This window comes from Ovis aries, chromosome 11 (assembly GCF_016772045.2).
Source record: "Ovis aries strain OAR_USU_Benz2616 breed Rambouillet chromosome 11, ARS-UI_Ramb_v3.0, whole genome shotgun sequence".
NCBI lineage: Eukaryota > Metazoa > Chordata > Mammalia > Artiodactyla > Bovidae > Ovis > Ovis aries.
In genome coordinates this window covers 8453615-8469681 of record NC_056064.1, presented here as the reverse complement: position 1 = coordinate 8469681, position 16067 = coordinate 8453615, and the positions used below count along the sequence as shown (strand labels likewise).

The 16067-nt window shown below is 45.5% G+C and overlaps 1 protein-coding gene across 34 annotated transcripts in view; it reads left to right on the top strand.

Moving 5' to 3' along the window:
* Positions 1-5300, top strand: part of VEZF1 (vascular endothelial zinc finger 1) — a 30315-nt gene extending 25015 nt beyond the window's left edge. For all 34 annotated transcript variants that reach the window (XM_060394743.1, XM_060394741.1, XM_027975379.3 and 31 more), the window contains one exon: positions 2965-5300. In XM_060394743.1, coding sequence (XP_060250726.1) covers positions 2965-3392 — 428 coding nt within the window. In that variant the 3' untranslated portion in view covers positions 3393-5300. The remainder of the gene's footprint in view (positions 1-2964) is intronic.
* The last annotated feature ends 10767 nt before the right edge of the window (positions 5301-16067 follow it).

Sequence of the window (16067 nt, the reverse complement as noted above, 5' to 3'; positions counted from 1 at the left end):
GTACACTCAGAGTTCCTTTTTATGTTCTTTTTATGTCAGCCTTCATGCATTAAAGGCTCCTTTTTTTTTTCTTCTAAAATATTCTCACTCTTAGAGGTAGATGAACTATCCTTCTGTGTACATAAGTTCGTTTTCTTACAATACAACGGTGCTATTTTCTGCTCTTTAGAGTTGTTTGTGAATCGTATTATTTTGTATGTATTTCAGACTCTGTAACGCCAGTGTCTTTTCTCTCAGTCTCACCCTTAATTTCTTTCTGTCTTGTCACTGGGGCTGGCATTAGCTTAACGTGTGTACTTCAGTTGATAGTGACTTGACTGTAATTGTTACTGAAATTTTGAGAATGGTTTGCTTTTCTCTCATATATATAAAGAAGCAGTGGAGTATGTTTTCAACACAGCTTTTTAACTTAGTAGCTATAGCTTTGGTTGTGCAGCCGTTTCAGTTAAGTCATTTTGTCAGAGTATCATCAGCCACAGGACAGATTGCTAAATTCCTTTCTTCTTCCCTCTCCCTTGTCATGTCTTATTTTAAATTCTTGAGGAATCCCCTGCATGTAGGCTCTGCTGTAATCCCTTTGCTGTGTAGTTCCTTCCATCCTCTGCTTTCATGTAGGGCAGCTATTCCCTTCCTCTCAGATCCCTTCCGAGCAGCCTGTACTTGGATAAAGATAAAAGGAATAGCATTCTTTTTCATGCATCAGCTGGCATTGGACGGCTTCCCTGGTGGCTCAGAGGTAAAGAATCTGTCTGTAGTGTAGGAGACACAGGAGACACGAGTTCAATCCCTGGGTCAGGAACATCCCCTGGAGGAGGACATTTTTGCCTGGAGAGTCTCGGGGACAGAGGGGAGCCTAGCGGGCTCCAGTCCATAGGATCGTAAAGAGTCGGACACGACTGGAGCGACCTAGCACGCGCTGGCGTTGGAGGAAAAGAAGGGAGCAGTTCAGATAGGCTTTCCACTTGGCGCTGCTTACTTCTGTCTTCCAAATGGACATTGTCATTTTGATGAAAGGTTTTGTGATAGGTGGAGTGGAGAATGGCGGGTAGGGGAGGAAAGTGTGTCTGTGTGTCCGTGCCATGGTGATCGCTTGGTGGGTTGAAAACATGGAGCATGTTTTACTCACAGAAGAAGTAAAAGCGGTTAAGTTACAGAGAAGGACAGGGTTAGATTCGAGAGAAAGCACGGTAGGGGTGCAGGGAGATGGGGGACGGGGGGAGTGAAACTTCACAGGCTGCAGCAGGAGGAGAATGCTTTCAGCGGTGCTGCCATCGCCTCAGAAATGAGCTGGCCTCTCCCTCATTCTTTCTCTTTTTCTGCATGCTTCTGTTTGGTATTGTATTTCAGTGTGCTTGCACAATAAGACTCAGTTGTTTAGATCATCTTCTGATCTCCATGAAACAGAATGCTATTATAGTCCCATTTGTAATGTGAATCTCTTTGGAAATGGCCACTGGTGTTAGAAATGTTAGTGTGTTCATGTTAGTAAATGTCACATTTGGGGGAGAAGAGACTCCTGACCTGAAAACCTGAACTTGAATCAGCACGTCACTTTTAAATATTGGGTTTAAATAAGGTAATTCAGTTTCTAAATGTGGATGACAATCAGATCATCATTTCAGGAGCTTCTTAGATGTACAGATTTCCCAGGTTCCATCTAAATCTCAAGATTGAACTTCTTGGGGAGCAATTTTTTTTTTTAAGTGCTCCCTAGATAAATGATTTTGATCATCAGCCAGGTTTGGGAATCCCTGATAAGGAGTATGGAGCAGTGCCAAGGTTACATCATACTCATCAAGGAAGTGCTGCTCATTGACACAAGGGTCCACCTGAGATGATTTGACAACACGTGGCATGCGGGCAGACCTCTATCTTTAGTCTCAAATGCATTTCTCCATTTCGACAACCGAGTCACAGCACCCCCATCCATCTTCTTACTGCTCTTTGCTGACACACCAGCAGATGATGCTGAATTTTGGTTGAGGGGTGGAGTAGGGGGGTGTCACCCCAGAGGAAAGTTTTCCTTAAGAAGTGCTCAGGCTTTGCTGATAAGAAGGACCATGATCCCGCAGCTCACTGCAGGGTCTGCTAGCCTCGCTAGTCCCCTTTGGTATGGTTGGTGGTTTGTCATAGGTACAGTTAAATGTCACTGGGGGTAAAGTAGGTGATTATGTTAGTTTCAGAGAGAGAAAAATGAGAGGGGAGGAGAACATAAACCTACTTGTTTATGTAGGATGCTTGTTCTTTCTTAACATCATTAATAAATGCAAGCAGAAACAACAGGGTTATTTAAAATGATTTGTCTAAGACTGAAATAAACAGATGATTATTAAAATAGCTTGTTTTTCCATCCCTATCTAATGGATTTTTAAACCCTTAACAGAATGTGGCTTCACCTCTGAGAAAGCTTTAGAGCCCATAGCATCGAGAACACACCCCTGTCTGCTAGTTACAGTGTGCCTTATAAGAAGGTTTTTCCAGTTATCTGCTGTGTAACCATCAGCCCAGCTCTGTGTAAGCAAGCTCTTCTAGCCCAGCCTGCGGGCGCTTGGCTCTTCCCTGGAAAGTTTGTAGAACTCAGAGGAGCCGCATGAAGCATAGTGATAATACTTAGCCCTACTCGATATCTCTGCCTCGCAGAGTGCCTTGTAGAAATTACCTGATCTGCCAGCATCATTGTGAGGTAGGTAAGTAAATCTAAACTTGAAACCAAAAGCATCAAGGCTAAGCCAGTTTGCTCAGTCCTTGTGGAAGGCCCAGTGTCAGAAAAGAGAACTGCCCTCACGCTGGGATTCCTGACCCCCAATTTTGTGCTCAGAAGGAGCCTCCCTTCCAGTTGACCATGGGGTAGAAAACTGTAGTTTAACTTATTAAATGTTTGTCCTTTTTAATTAAGTTGATTCAGAAACTGAATTGTGTTCACTGTGTTCAGAGTCTAAAGGCCCTTTTGTCTTCTTATTTTAGAAGCTGCTAACCTGTGCCAAACCTCCACGGCTGCTACGACACCTGTGACTCTCACTACTCCATTCAATATAACGTCCTCTGTGTCATCTGGGACTATGTCAAACCCAGTCACAGTGGCAGCTGCCATGAGCATGAGAAGTCCAGTAAATGTTTCAAGTGCTGTTAACATAACCAGCCCAATGAACATAGGGCATCCTGTGACTATAACCAGCCCATTATCCATGACCTCTCCTTTAACACTCACGACCCCCGTCAACCTGCCCACCCCCGTCACTGCCCCGGTGAATATAGCACACCCTGTCACGATCACGTCTCCAATGAACCTGCCCACGCCTATGACGTTAGCTGCCCCTCTCAATATAGCAATGAGACCTGTAGAGAGCATGCCTTTCTTACCCCAAGCTTTGCCTACATCACCGCCTTGGTAAACAGTGTTATAAAATCAGAATATGGGATAAAGTAAATATTTACCAGCAACTTACTTTTAGTTTATTAAAGCAAAGAGTAAACCATGAAATTGGGAAATTTTATTAGTTAATAATAGTGTAGTAGCATTTTTCTCCAATTTGGCTGGGATTGTTCAAAGTAGGGTATGTATGTCACTTATCATTGGACCACTTTAGTTTAATCAGAAATTCCTTTTAGCTGACAGCATTGCTTAAACAGGATAGTAGTTGGCAACATGAAATGCCAGAATTAAAACCAATCATAAAAAAGCAAAATCCACTGCAAAACAGCATTACTGTTTCTAATCCCAAGAAATCATTTTATTCTAAACACTAGCAGAGCTCTTCTCCCGAATTGAACAAGGTGGATGGCTGACTTTAACCTGAAGTTCTAAATCCACGGATTGAGAGCTAGTGTAGAATTGTCTGTGTGTGTTTTCATGAGTAAATACATGCATTGTCGTAATAAAATGCATTTCAGAGAATATGCATTTTACCTTTGGGAATACGTTAATTTCAGGCAGCATTCCCTATGGGAAAGGTGATACCAGCTCTGATATGCAAAGCATATGATAATTTATCATTCTAACTTCAACATGTAATAGGGATTGTGACCTGATATTTGGAGATGTAAATATTGCTCAGCATACTAATCCTGATGAAATACAGCATTGTAGTCGACTTTTTAAAAAAATTAAAAACAAAAAAAAACAAAATATACACATTGTGTTTTGGTAAGAAAAGGCCGCAACTGGCAGAGGAGGAGTCAGGTGTGCGGACAGGCAGACTCCTAACAAACGGATGCCAGTGGGACTCCTGTTCAGGGGTCACGGAGTACTTCGGAACAGTTAAAATGTATTTGCTTTAAATTGGAAGACGCTGGAGGCACTGGGATGTGATATGCCCCTCTCTCTCCCAATCAGAGCCTGTTGATGTTTCAACAGGGAAAGATGTGTTAGTTGCTCACTCGAGTTTATGTCTTATAGTAAATTGTATACAGTTTTTATTCTAACCACTGACTAGGTAGTATGCCCCTTCAGAACAAGCAGAGTCTATCTTTTTTTTTTAAATTTCTCCTTCCATTTCTTAATCAAGTATTGTGCAGATTTGTTCAACTTTGTAAATACAGACATCACTTTTTTTTTCCTTTGAGAAAACACTTGTATCAGCTTTGTGGGGTTTTCAGGGAGACAGCTGTCTGCACTCCCTGTAGAAACCCAGCAATGATTGTGCACGTTAAGACATGTGCTTTTTATTTCTTAGCAGGATGTTTTTATCTCTGTACATAAAGTAGAAACCAAAAGCTAGGGAAACAGATACTCTCCACCATCATGCCAGACATTGATGTTTTTAAAGCATTGTGTTTTTTTAAAAAGTTACTAAAACCAAGACGCTGTGATTTTTTTTTTTTTAAGTTGCAATATGTTTTTGGGTTTTTTCCTTTTTTAATCTTGCAGTTAAGAGAAGTGGACATTAGTTGTGTTAATCTTGCAAAATGTTTGCAGGACTATCAAACTGGATGACTTCCATTTATGCCCCACTGTGTCAGTTCAAGCATCAAAATACCTTGCATCTGAGGCAGACTTCCTACATCAGGGACAGGTATCTGTGTGTCATTATACAAAGCAGTTCGAGGGGGTTGAACTACGTAGTAAAAAATAAAATAAATAGTACTTAGTGTAAAATAATTTTATAAATGATCTTTTGTACTTTAGGACATTAAATTGTACAACTTTTGTATATATAAAAGCTTAGGAACTTTCTGTTTAGCAGGAAGGCAACACATTCCTACACTTTTAATGTATATGTTTGTTATAATGTCCATGTAAACATGCCCTATGTTTGTGCCTTTTAATTAGTTTGTCTCAATAAACAAAATGTAGAGAAAAATATGTAGCTATGACTTTGTTACAACTGTTCCTATCCACAGTACCAAGATGGTTTGTTTTAATATGTAGAGCATTATGTGTGGACTACTGGAAGGACTCGTGTAGGGAAGGCCCACGCGTGGCCCTGCTGAGGCCTGGACTGGGCAGATAGTGGCCACATTTGGAGGAAGCCCATGTTTCCTGGCACGCAGGCCCAGTATGGGGTTCCGGCTCTGCTCAATGGGCCGTGTCGTCTCTGACAGCAGGCAGTCCAGTCCCCCAGGATGGACACAGCCCAGCTTCCTCCACAGTGGCCCGAGGAGCAGTCCTCAGTGGGGGCAGGTGTGGCCCCTACCCCCAGGCTAGAGTGTGGTCGTCGGAACCCTGAGAGTACTAGTTCTTTTAAAAAAAAAAGATATATACTAGAAATGATTGCTTTATCAATTCACTGTATAATAAACAGGAGTGAGACTTCATTGTATGACTTCGGTTAAAATGCTATTTTGTATGCATCCTTTATTCCCTCAAGCTCGTCTGCAATAATAAAGCCACGTCGTGTCTTCTTTGGGAGGGAGAGAGTTGGCAGGATGGAGGTGGCAGTGGGCCGCTGAAATGGCGGGCGTGGGGGTGAGGGGGCACCAGAGTAGGTTGTGGTGAAATTCTCCTGTCTTGGAACTGGAATTGAGTTTTGATGCTGATGAACTGATTCAACCAAGTGTTGAAGGCACGACGGCCATCGCTCACAAAAAAGCAGAGTTTGTTTTTCTCTTCTGGTTGTAACCTGGTTAAGAGCGTCCCCTTTATCAGATTGGCAGCTAAAGAGTTGTATTAGATAATCCTCAAATCTGACATCCAGCCTGTTACGCTCTAGGGCTCGCTTCTTGGCCTGCATTTTGCCTTTTATTGTATCCATTTCCCTCCTAAGGTGTGCTCCTAAACAAAGGTTTCTATGTAAGCAGATGGATGATTTTTCCTGTCAATACCAGCACTGTATTATTAACATGCAAAAACTGCAGATTTATTTTGACAAATTAAAGTTAACCAGTCACAAATGTTATGATGGATTGCTTAATACCTCAGAAGCTTCACCAGCTCACCATGATGATAGAGAAATTTTTGAAGAGCTGCTTCTCCAGGTGTACACATCTTGATACTGGGTGGCAGAGAGAGGGAAGGACTAGTGACCCCTGGGCCGAGAGGGTGGGGCTGCGCCAGGCTGGCTGCAGGAAAACTACTCCCCACCAGTCAGCTGAAGTATTCCCAGGGATGGTTTTTTAAACTTTGTTTTTTCTTATGCTCTAAACCCAGCTGCTTTACCTGAAAGGGGTTTTCGATTGGGTTGCCTAATCATTTGTGTTCCACAAGGTTCATCAGATGTCTACTGAGTGCGAACAATGTGCCAGGCACTGTTAGGCAGTAAAGGGCATAATACAAAGATGAAAAACTGGTGGCTGCCTCCAAGAAGGCTGTTAAGAGCGAGAACGCCACGTTCCCAAGTGACAGTATCAGCAGACAGCAAATCAAGATGCATCTGACACCAGTTAATAAAAAGCTTTGGATACCTACATCTGTTTTGTATATAACCGAGGCTTTCCAAACTTCCTCTGATAATTGATTTTAGTCTCTTTATTGACCCAGTGAAAACAGCTGGAGGAAGAATTTCTTACATTGCTTTTGTTTGGAAGGGGAAGTGTCATTTCACTGAGTTGCTAGTTAACAGTGCTTGCTGTCCAGGTGTTTCTGCTCTTCTCAGGGAGCCCTGCAGTTTGGTCCTCTCTGAAAAGACTTGGATTCAGGAGGTTTTCCCTATAGTATCCTCAAGTAACATTGGACTAAAGGACAGTCCAATATGTTCATGAATTACCATTGAACTTTCCCCTCCCAGCCCTAATAAAATCTGGCCTTCAGCCCTGCACTCTTTCCATTTCCTCCTTAAAGAGTCCTGTAGCCTGAAAGAAGGCGATTTGTCCCCATCTGGGCCTATAAATCTCCCCCACAGCTGATCTGACCCTGGCAGATTACTGGATAATCTCCTTCCCAACCCCCACTCCACCCTCCTGTCCTGTTAAAAAGGGGAGCCAGACCTCAGTGTGTTACGGTTCAGGGCTGAATACTGACTGAGCTTGTGCACTGATCTGGACTACAGCTTCTCTTGGCTGCTCACTTTCAGGCAATCGAAGGTCCACGTAGTTCCCAAGAAAGGAACGGAGGGAGGGTTAGGGCTCTGCTTCGGGTCTCTGTGTGGTTAGCACTCTGCTGCGACCACTCCACCAAGGGGTGGCCAGTCAGCTCTCACCTTCCCAAGACAGGCACTTGACCCATATCTTGGCCCTGGCCCCTGAGGGTCAAGTACTCTTCCTTTACAAAACCTTGCCTATCATGGTAAGGGATGGATTTTCACACTTCAGGTTCTGTATCACCTCTGACTTGCATCAGAACTTCAGGAATTTTCTTCATCCCCGATGATCTTTAACTTGATATCCCACCTCCTTCCCAACCCTTAAATACCTCTTTGAAGACTACAAAGAAGAACTTGAAGTCACTTGCTGGAGTGAATCCTTTCTGCCCACCATGCAGGAAGAATTGTGTGAATTGTGTGGAGTCTCTAAGTTTACATTGTTTATGGAATTTTCTCAAAGTGAGGTCCACCTGCATTTGGCTTTCCACCTAAATGTTATTTTTCCCCTCAGCACATTTGTAAAGAGCCTGGGTAAGAATTAGTAGGCTAGTGATAGACATTTGAGGACGCCATTCTCTTCTGCCAGGGAGCAACTTGGCACAGCCGCTGGAGAGGATGGGAGGACCAAGGGGAAGGGAAGGAACTCATGTCCTTCTGGTGACTGTGCAGCGGCTCTGTCTGGCAGTCAGTGCCCGGGTCCCAGGCTGGGAGCAGACGTGCCAGTTCCAGAGACTGCTTGTGCAGAGGAGAGCCAGCCTCGGAGACTGGGACGGGAAGCTAAGTGTTGGTCAACCTTGGGGGCCACCAAAGCCACCACAGTTCTTACAGAGTCAGCCTAGATCCACTAGAGATCAGGCTGCAACGAGCCTGGATCCTCAAGGCCTTTGCTCACGAGCCAAGAAATTCCTAGCTTTGTTAGTGGTGGGAACAGAGCCAGAGGGAAATCAGCTTTGCTTGTGAGGTGAGGGAGAGAAGGAAAACTGGGAACTTGGAGGTTAGAATGAGGCCTAGGGAAGGGAGAGAGAGAGAGATATTTGGGAGAAAATGTCCTTGTGCTTCCTGCGGTATACCCCCCGCCACCCCGCCCTTCCTCCCCTCTCCATGCGTCTGCCTTGGGCTGGACGTGATTCCTCAGAGGGCCCGAGACAGGCTGTGAGGCTAAGCCGGCTGTGTTGATCTCAGCTCCAGTCAAGGGGCAGAAAAGAAGACATGCTCTTCTTGGTCAGAAAAAGGACAAAACCAGTAGCTGAAAAGAGAGGCAAGATTCAGATGATCTGTAGGGAATTCCTCCTGTGGTGGGCACCCAGGAGCCACTTCCAGCTGAGGAGGTAGGGAGCCCCCTTCCTAGAATCCCAGAGCTCCATCCCAGAAGCGCAGGCCTTGATTCCAGGGTGGCCTGCCCCATGCAAGGGAAGTCCTGCCACTTTGTCAACACCAGAAACTTGGTGGCTGTCAAGGGCGTCTGAGGAAGAAAACGGGAGAGGGCGGCGCTGTGGAAAGAGGAAGGAGGAGAATCTTTGTATATTCTGTCCCTTAGCCCTAGAATGTCCTCCCACAAGCAGCCGCCAACGCATGTGCTCTGTCGTGAACCCCTGGATATTCTGCAAATCTAATATTTCTCCCTGCGAAACCTTCCCTGTAGCTTTTATTTAGACACTTGGTTCATTCTTCCTTGGTATAACAGGAGGAGTTGGGAGTTATCCAAATAAAGTGGAGGTGGTCCAGAGCTCCACAGAAGGGAGGCTAGTTCTAAAATTGGACTATATATTCCAGAAATTTTGCCACACCCCCTAAACCTCTGGTTCCAAATCTGTGGGACCATGGCACCCTGCTGCCGACTTGCCCTTGTGTATCAGTGAGTCCCAGTGTTCAGGAAGCCTGAAACACAAGGCTCCGAACACCAAGGCTGGAAACAGCAGCCACAGGTAAGAGAGGCCCCAGAAGATTCAGAGCAGGGCGAGGCCTGGCATAAGGGACAGCTTGGGAGGTGCTGTAATTCAGGGTTGCAGTTGAGAGCAGGGGCTTGGAATCTGGCAGGCCTGGGGTATAAATCCAGGCTATGCCAGTTGGAAATGTGTGACCTTGAGCAAGAGATGTAATCTCTGTGGCCCCAGTTTCCTCAGCTGTGAAGGAAAGAGGATAGCAGTTGCAATATAGTAAAGATTTTGAAGACCTAATTCGTGTAAAGTGCTTTGTACAAAGCCTGATAGAGAGGCTGCTGCTGCTGCTGCTAAGTCGCTTCAGTCGTGTCTGACTCTGCGTGACCCCATAGACAGCAGCCCACCAGGGTCCCCCGTCCCTGGGATTCTCCAGGCAAGAACACTGGAGTGGGTTGCCATTTCCTTCTCCAGTGCATGAAAGTGAAAAGTGAAAGTGAAGTTGCTCAGTTGTGTCTGACTCTTAGGGACCCCATGGACTGCAGCCTACCAGGCTCCTCCGTCCATGGGATTTTCCAGGCAAGAGTACTGGAGTGGGGTGCCATTGCCTTCTCCTGATAGACAGGAAAGAGCCTCAAATTCAATATCCCCCACCTGCACCTGGGTGTCCTATATCCTATGTAGTAGCAGCACCATCAGCTCACTCAGAGGCACCAACTGTGTCTACCCAAAGAGCAAAGGAGCTGACTGCCTTCCTGCATGACTTCCCCATCTCAGACGCTGAGATTCTGAGGGCTGGCATCCAGCATGGGAACTGGATGGAGTCTCATCTCAGGGAATGAGAAAGTTAGATGGGAGACACATCTAAACCGTAGCTAACTGAACCCTGCCGGATCTGTGGAAGGGAGGGCTCCAGTTACACCAAGGAAATATCCAGGCTGGGAGACCTGTAAAAAATGTCAGGATGTGTGCCTCTCTGGGATGGTGCATCGTGCTTCAGAGAAGTTCCTTCTCACTGCATTTACCAGCACTCACTATATCCAGAGAAACTGGCTGTACAGTTTCCCTAGGCAACCGAACCATCCTAACAAAGAGTTAGTTCTTCTTATAGCTTGCTGCGAGCCTGGCACGGGCCTGACCTCCTTCCTTCCCAAGAGGAAAAGGAGGGCCACCACCTACCCAGGCAGGATGTGGGGGAGAAACCTGACATCCTTCGCAGACCTGCTAGCTCTCCCCTGAACCTACCCTCATCGGCTCCACCTGCTCTCCTGAAGGCATCCTGGACTCAGCGCTCTGAGAGGCATCCTGCATAGCTCGCAGAAAATGTGGCTTTTGCAGGGCTGGGTCTGTCCACCTACTGCAGTACCCAAAGTGCCCAAAGTCCGATGCCCTCCACAGGTTGGCCAAATCTACTTTGCCAGCCTCGTCTCTGCGATTTCCTCCCGAGGGTAGACTAGGGTTAGAGCCGGGCGGGTGGGAAGCCGAGGCAAACAAACAACTCTGGGCGTGTCAGCCCCGCCCCGACCAGGGCACTGCCGAGTCGGGATTGGCTGATGTCGCCTGTTTTCTGGTTGGTCGGGGGAGGGTGCTCATTCACAGGGAGCGCTGCTCCACTCGCGCTGGACGTTTCCAACGCTGCTTCGCTTTCTGCACTCGGCACAAAAGTTGTACCCCCTTCTATGTAAACACATAAAATCAAGGTCTATGATGTGCCTCCCAATATAACGTTGGCCCCTTGAAGGATGGCTGAATCTGTCAGCTTGCTGTATCCTATTTCTAAATCACACACGTGAGGGTGATTGGGGAGAGGCTTGCGGGAAGATGCTGGGGGCTGCGGTTTGTCTCCCCCGGGGGAGCCTATGGCTTACCTGGGGGCCATTTGTTGGGTTAGCTTTTCAGAAGACCCATTTCCCCTTTCTATCATCTACACTTATCCTGCCTCTTGAGAAACCTGTGTGCAGGTCAGGAAGCAACAGTTAGAACTGGACATGGAACAACAGACCGGTTCCAAATAGGAAAAGGAGTACGTCAAGGCTGTATGTTGTCACCCTGCTTATTTAATTTCTATGCAGAGTACATCATGAGAAACGCTGGGCTGGAAGAAGCACAAGCTGGAATCAAGATTGCTGGGAGAAATATCAATAACCTCAGATATGCAGATGACACCACCCTTATGGCAGAAAGGGAAGAGGAACTAAAAAGCCTCTTGATGAAAGTGAAAGAGGAGAGTGAAAAAGTTGGCTTAAAGCTCAACATTCGGAAAACGAAGATCATGGCATCTGGTCCCATCACTTCATGGGAAATAGATGAGGAAACAGTGGAAACAGTGTCAGACTTTATTTTTTTGGGCTCCAAAATCACTGCAAATGGTGACTGCAGCCATGAAATTAAAAGATGCTTCCTCCTTGGAAGAAAAGTTATGACCAACCTAGATAGCATATTGAAAAGCAGAGACATTACTTTGCCAACAAAGGTCTGTCTAGTCAAGGCTATGGTTTTTCCTGTGGTCATGTATGGATGTGAGAGTTGGACTGTGAAGAAAGCTGAGCACCGAAGAATTGATGCTTTTGAACTGTGGTGTTGGAGAAGACTCTTGAGAGTCCCTTGGACTGCAAGGAGATCCAACCAGTCCATTCTGAAGATCCGCCCTGGGATTTCTTTGGAGGGAATGATGCTAAAGCTGAAACTCCAATACTTTGGCCACCTCATATGAAGAGTTGACTCATTGGAGAGGACTCTGATGCTGGGAGGGATTGGGGGCAGGAGGAGAAGGGGACGACAGAAGATGAGATGGCTGGATGGCATCACTGACTCAATGGAAGTGAGTCTGAGTGAACTCCGGGAGAGGGTGATGGACAGGGAGGCCTGGCGTGCTGCGATTCATGGGGTCACAAAGAGTCGGACACGACTGAGCGATTGGACTGACACTTCACATTTCCCTGCCTTCTGTTGTGCTGTTCCACATGGTAGGGGTGCTTTTCCTTCTCATTTATTTTTGTTGTTGTTGTTGATTTTTTTTCAAGTTCTTATTTTGTATTTGAGTATAGCTGATTAACGGGCTTTCCCGGTGGCTCAGTGGTGAAGAAACCGCCTGCAAGGCAGGATTGACCCAGGAGATGCGGGTTGGATCCTAGGTTGGGAAGATCCCTTGGAGGAGGGCATGGCAACCCACTCCAGTATTCTTGCCTGAAGAATCCCATGGACAGAGGAGACTGGTGGACTACAGTACTGAAGAGTCGCAGCACGACTTAAAGACACAGTAGGGCACGACTGAAACGGTGGAGCTCGCAGGCACACCTAGCCCTTTCACAAAGTCTTGATGGTTTCAGGTGAAACGCGAAGGGACTCAGCGATACATGTTCCCCAAACATCCCTCCCATCCAGACTGGCACAAAACATTGAGTAGAGTTCCATATGCTATACAATAGGTCCTTATTGGTTATCCATTTTGAATACATAAGTGTACATGACCTTCCCAAACTCCCTAAGTATTCCTCCCCTCCCCCAACCGTAAATTCCTTTTTTAAGTCTGTGTCCTTCTCTCTGTTTTGTAAGTTCGTTCGTATAATTTCTTTTTAGATTCCACGCATAAAGGGTGTCATACAATATTTCTCCTCTGATTGACTTACTTCACTCAGTATGACAGTCTCTAAGTCCAACCGTGTTGCTGCAAATGGTATGATTTCGTTCTTTTAATGGCTAAGTAATATTCCATTGTATGTATGTTCCACAGCCTCTTTATTCATCCCTCTGTCGACGGACATTTAGGTAGCTGCCGTCTCTGGGGTCCCAAAGAGTTGGACACGACAGAAGCGACTTAGCAGCAGCAGCAGCATGTCTTGGCGGTTGCAAACAGTACTGCAGTGAACACTGGAGTGCTTGCAGCCTTTCAGATCATGTTTTTCCTCCAGATATATGCCCAGGAGTGGGACTGCAGAGTCATATGACAGCTCTATCTTTAGTTTTTTAAGGAGCCTCCATAGTAGCTGTACCGATTTACATTCCCACCAACGGTGCAACAAGGCTCCCTTCTCTCCACATCCTCTCCAGAACTGGATGTTTGTGAATTTTTTGGTGATGGCCATTCTGACCAGTGTGAGATGATATCTCATCGCAGTTCTCATTTGCCTTTCTCTAATAACTAGCCACGGTGAACATCTTTTCATGTGTGGCCATTTGGAGAAATGTCTGTTCAGGTCTTCTGCCCATTTTTTGAGTGGGCTGTTTGTTTTGATGCTGTTACGTGTCATAAACTGTAAATTTTGAAGGCTAATCCCTTATCAGTCATATTATTTGCAAATATTTTCTCCCAATATATGGCTTACTTTTTAAAAAAATGTTCTTAGGGACTTCCACGGTGGTCCAGTGGTTAAGACTCTGTGCTTCCAATGCAGGGCTCACAGGTTCGATCCCTGTTCCAGGGACTAGGATCCCACATGCTGTGTGGTGCAGCCAAAAAATAAGAATTAAAAAAAATATAAAAAAATTAAAAAATGTGCTTAAATATTCTTGATCCCCAAGCTCTACTGGAGAAAAAGTTGATTTTAGGGCTCGGGCAGCAAAAACCACAAAGTGAACCTGCAACTGTTTTGAAAAACTTTTATTTGGAAATAATTTCAAACTTACAAAAGCTGCAAAGGTGAAAATAGTACGAGGCACCTGTACACTCTTTAACCAGATTCACGTATTGCTAACATTTTATCCCTTGCTTATTCACATGTGTGCTCCCTCTAAATTTTTTTTTCTGAACCATTCCATGGTTTTCTACATCATGAACCTTACCCCCGAGTACTTCTGTGAAGTTTTATACATTTACACTTATATAATACGTTTATTTAATCTACAGCCCATATTTCAGTTATGATCTGATTATGTCCTTGACAGCAAGCATCTTCATCCTAGGACAAGGTCCAGTTTAGGGGCAGGTGTTGCATTTAGTTGCCCTGTCTTTTCAATCTCCTTAAACCTAGGCCATTTTTATAGCTGGCTTTTTTTTTTTTTTTTTTAATTACAGACCCTTGCTTTTTTTAAAAAAAAAAAAAAAGAACATTCTTTATTTTGTGTTTGTCTGATGTTCCCCATGATTACATTGATATTATGCATTCTCAGCTGGAATCCTGCCGAGGCAGCGTGTCCTTGGGATATCATATCTGCAGGCACATGACAGCCTCTGTCCCTTCAAGGTGACGACCGCTCAGTCAAGGCATTGCTTAGTTTCTCCCTTGTATAATTATTGTTTTCCCTCTTGCAACTAATAGGAAGTCTGTGGAGAAACACTTTAAGACCATTCAAATATCCTCATCATCAACACATCCCCCTAGATTTAGGACCGATGGAGGTCTGATGCAGCCTTTGCAGTGATGGTGAAAACATCTCTGTGCAAGAAAGTCAGGATGGGAATGTATCAAAGATGGGATGTATCAGAAGAACACAGGAGGGACGTGCCCGGTGGTCCAGTGGCTAAGACCTCATGTTCCCAATGCAGGGGGCCCAGGTTAGACCCCTGGTTAGGGAACTAGATCCTACAAGTGGAAACTAAGACTGAAGATCCCACCTGCCACAACTAAAACCTAGTATATCCAAATATATAAGTTAATAGACTGGGGGTGGGGGTGGGGCTTCCCTCATAGCTCAGTTGGTAAAGAATCTGCCTGCAATGCAGATCCTGAATTCTGGGTTGGGAAGACACCCTGGAGAAGGGATAGGCTACCCACTATTCTAAACTGCAAGGAGATCCAACCAGTCCATTCTAAAGGAGATCAGTCCTACGCCAATATTTTGGCCACCTCATGCAAAGAGTTGACTCTTTGGAAAAGACACTGATGCTGGGAGGGATTGGAGGCAGGAGGAGAAGGGGATGACAGAGGATGAGATGGCTGGATGACATCACCCACTCGATGGACATGAGTCTGAGTAAACTCTGGGAGTTGGTGATGGACAGGGAGGCCTGGCGTGCTGCGATTCATGGGGTAGCAGAGAGTCGGACACGAATGAGTGAACTGAACTGAACTGAACTGATTCTGGCCTGGAGAATTTCATGGACTATAGTCCATGGGGTCACAAAGAATCAGACGTGACTGAGCGACTTTCACTTTCAAATATATTTTTAAAAAGAACACAGGAGTCAGCAAATGGCCAAATTCAGAGCAATCTATGCATCAAAATAAATATTAGTAACAATAATAATAAATTACAAGCTGTTGAGAATTCCCTGGCAGTCCAGTGGTTAGGACTCGGCACGCTCACTGCTGTGGCTGGGGTTCAATCCCTGGTCAAGAAACTAAGATCCCACAAGCCATGCATTGGGGCCCAAAATACATGTACCTATAATGTATAAATATATCTATATATTTATATATGTACATGTGCCTGCGTGCTAAGTCACTTCAGTTGTGTGCGATTCTTTGTGACCCTGTGGACTGTAGCCTGCCAGGCTCCTCTGTCCATGGGATTCTTCAGGCAAGAACACTGGAGTGGGTTGCCATGCCCTCCTCCAGGGGATCTTCCAAACCAGGGACTGAACCTGCATCTCTTGTGTCTCCTGCGTTGGCAGGTGGGTTCTTTACCACCAGCGCCCCACAGGAAGCCCATATGTATACGTATCTATAGGCTCTTGAAAAAGGGAAGGATCCATGACTGCATAAGTAAACAAATTAGTGCCTCCTGCTGCTCCTTGAACTCTCAGTTTCACTTTCTGGTGAAGCGGTCCTGCAGTGGCAGCTGTGCCCCTCTC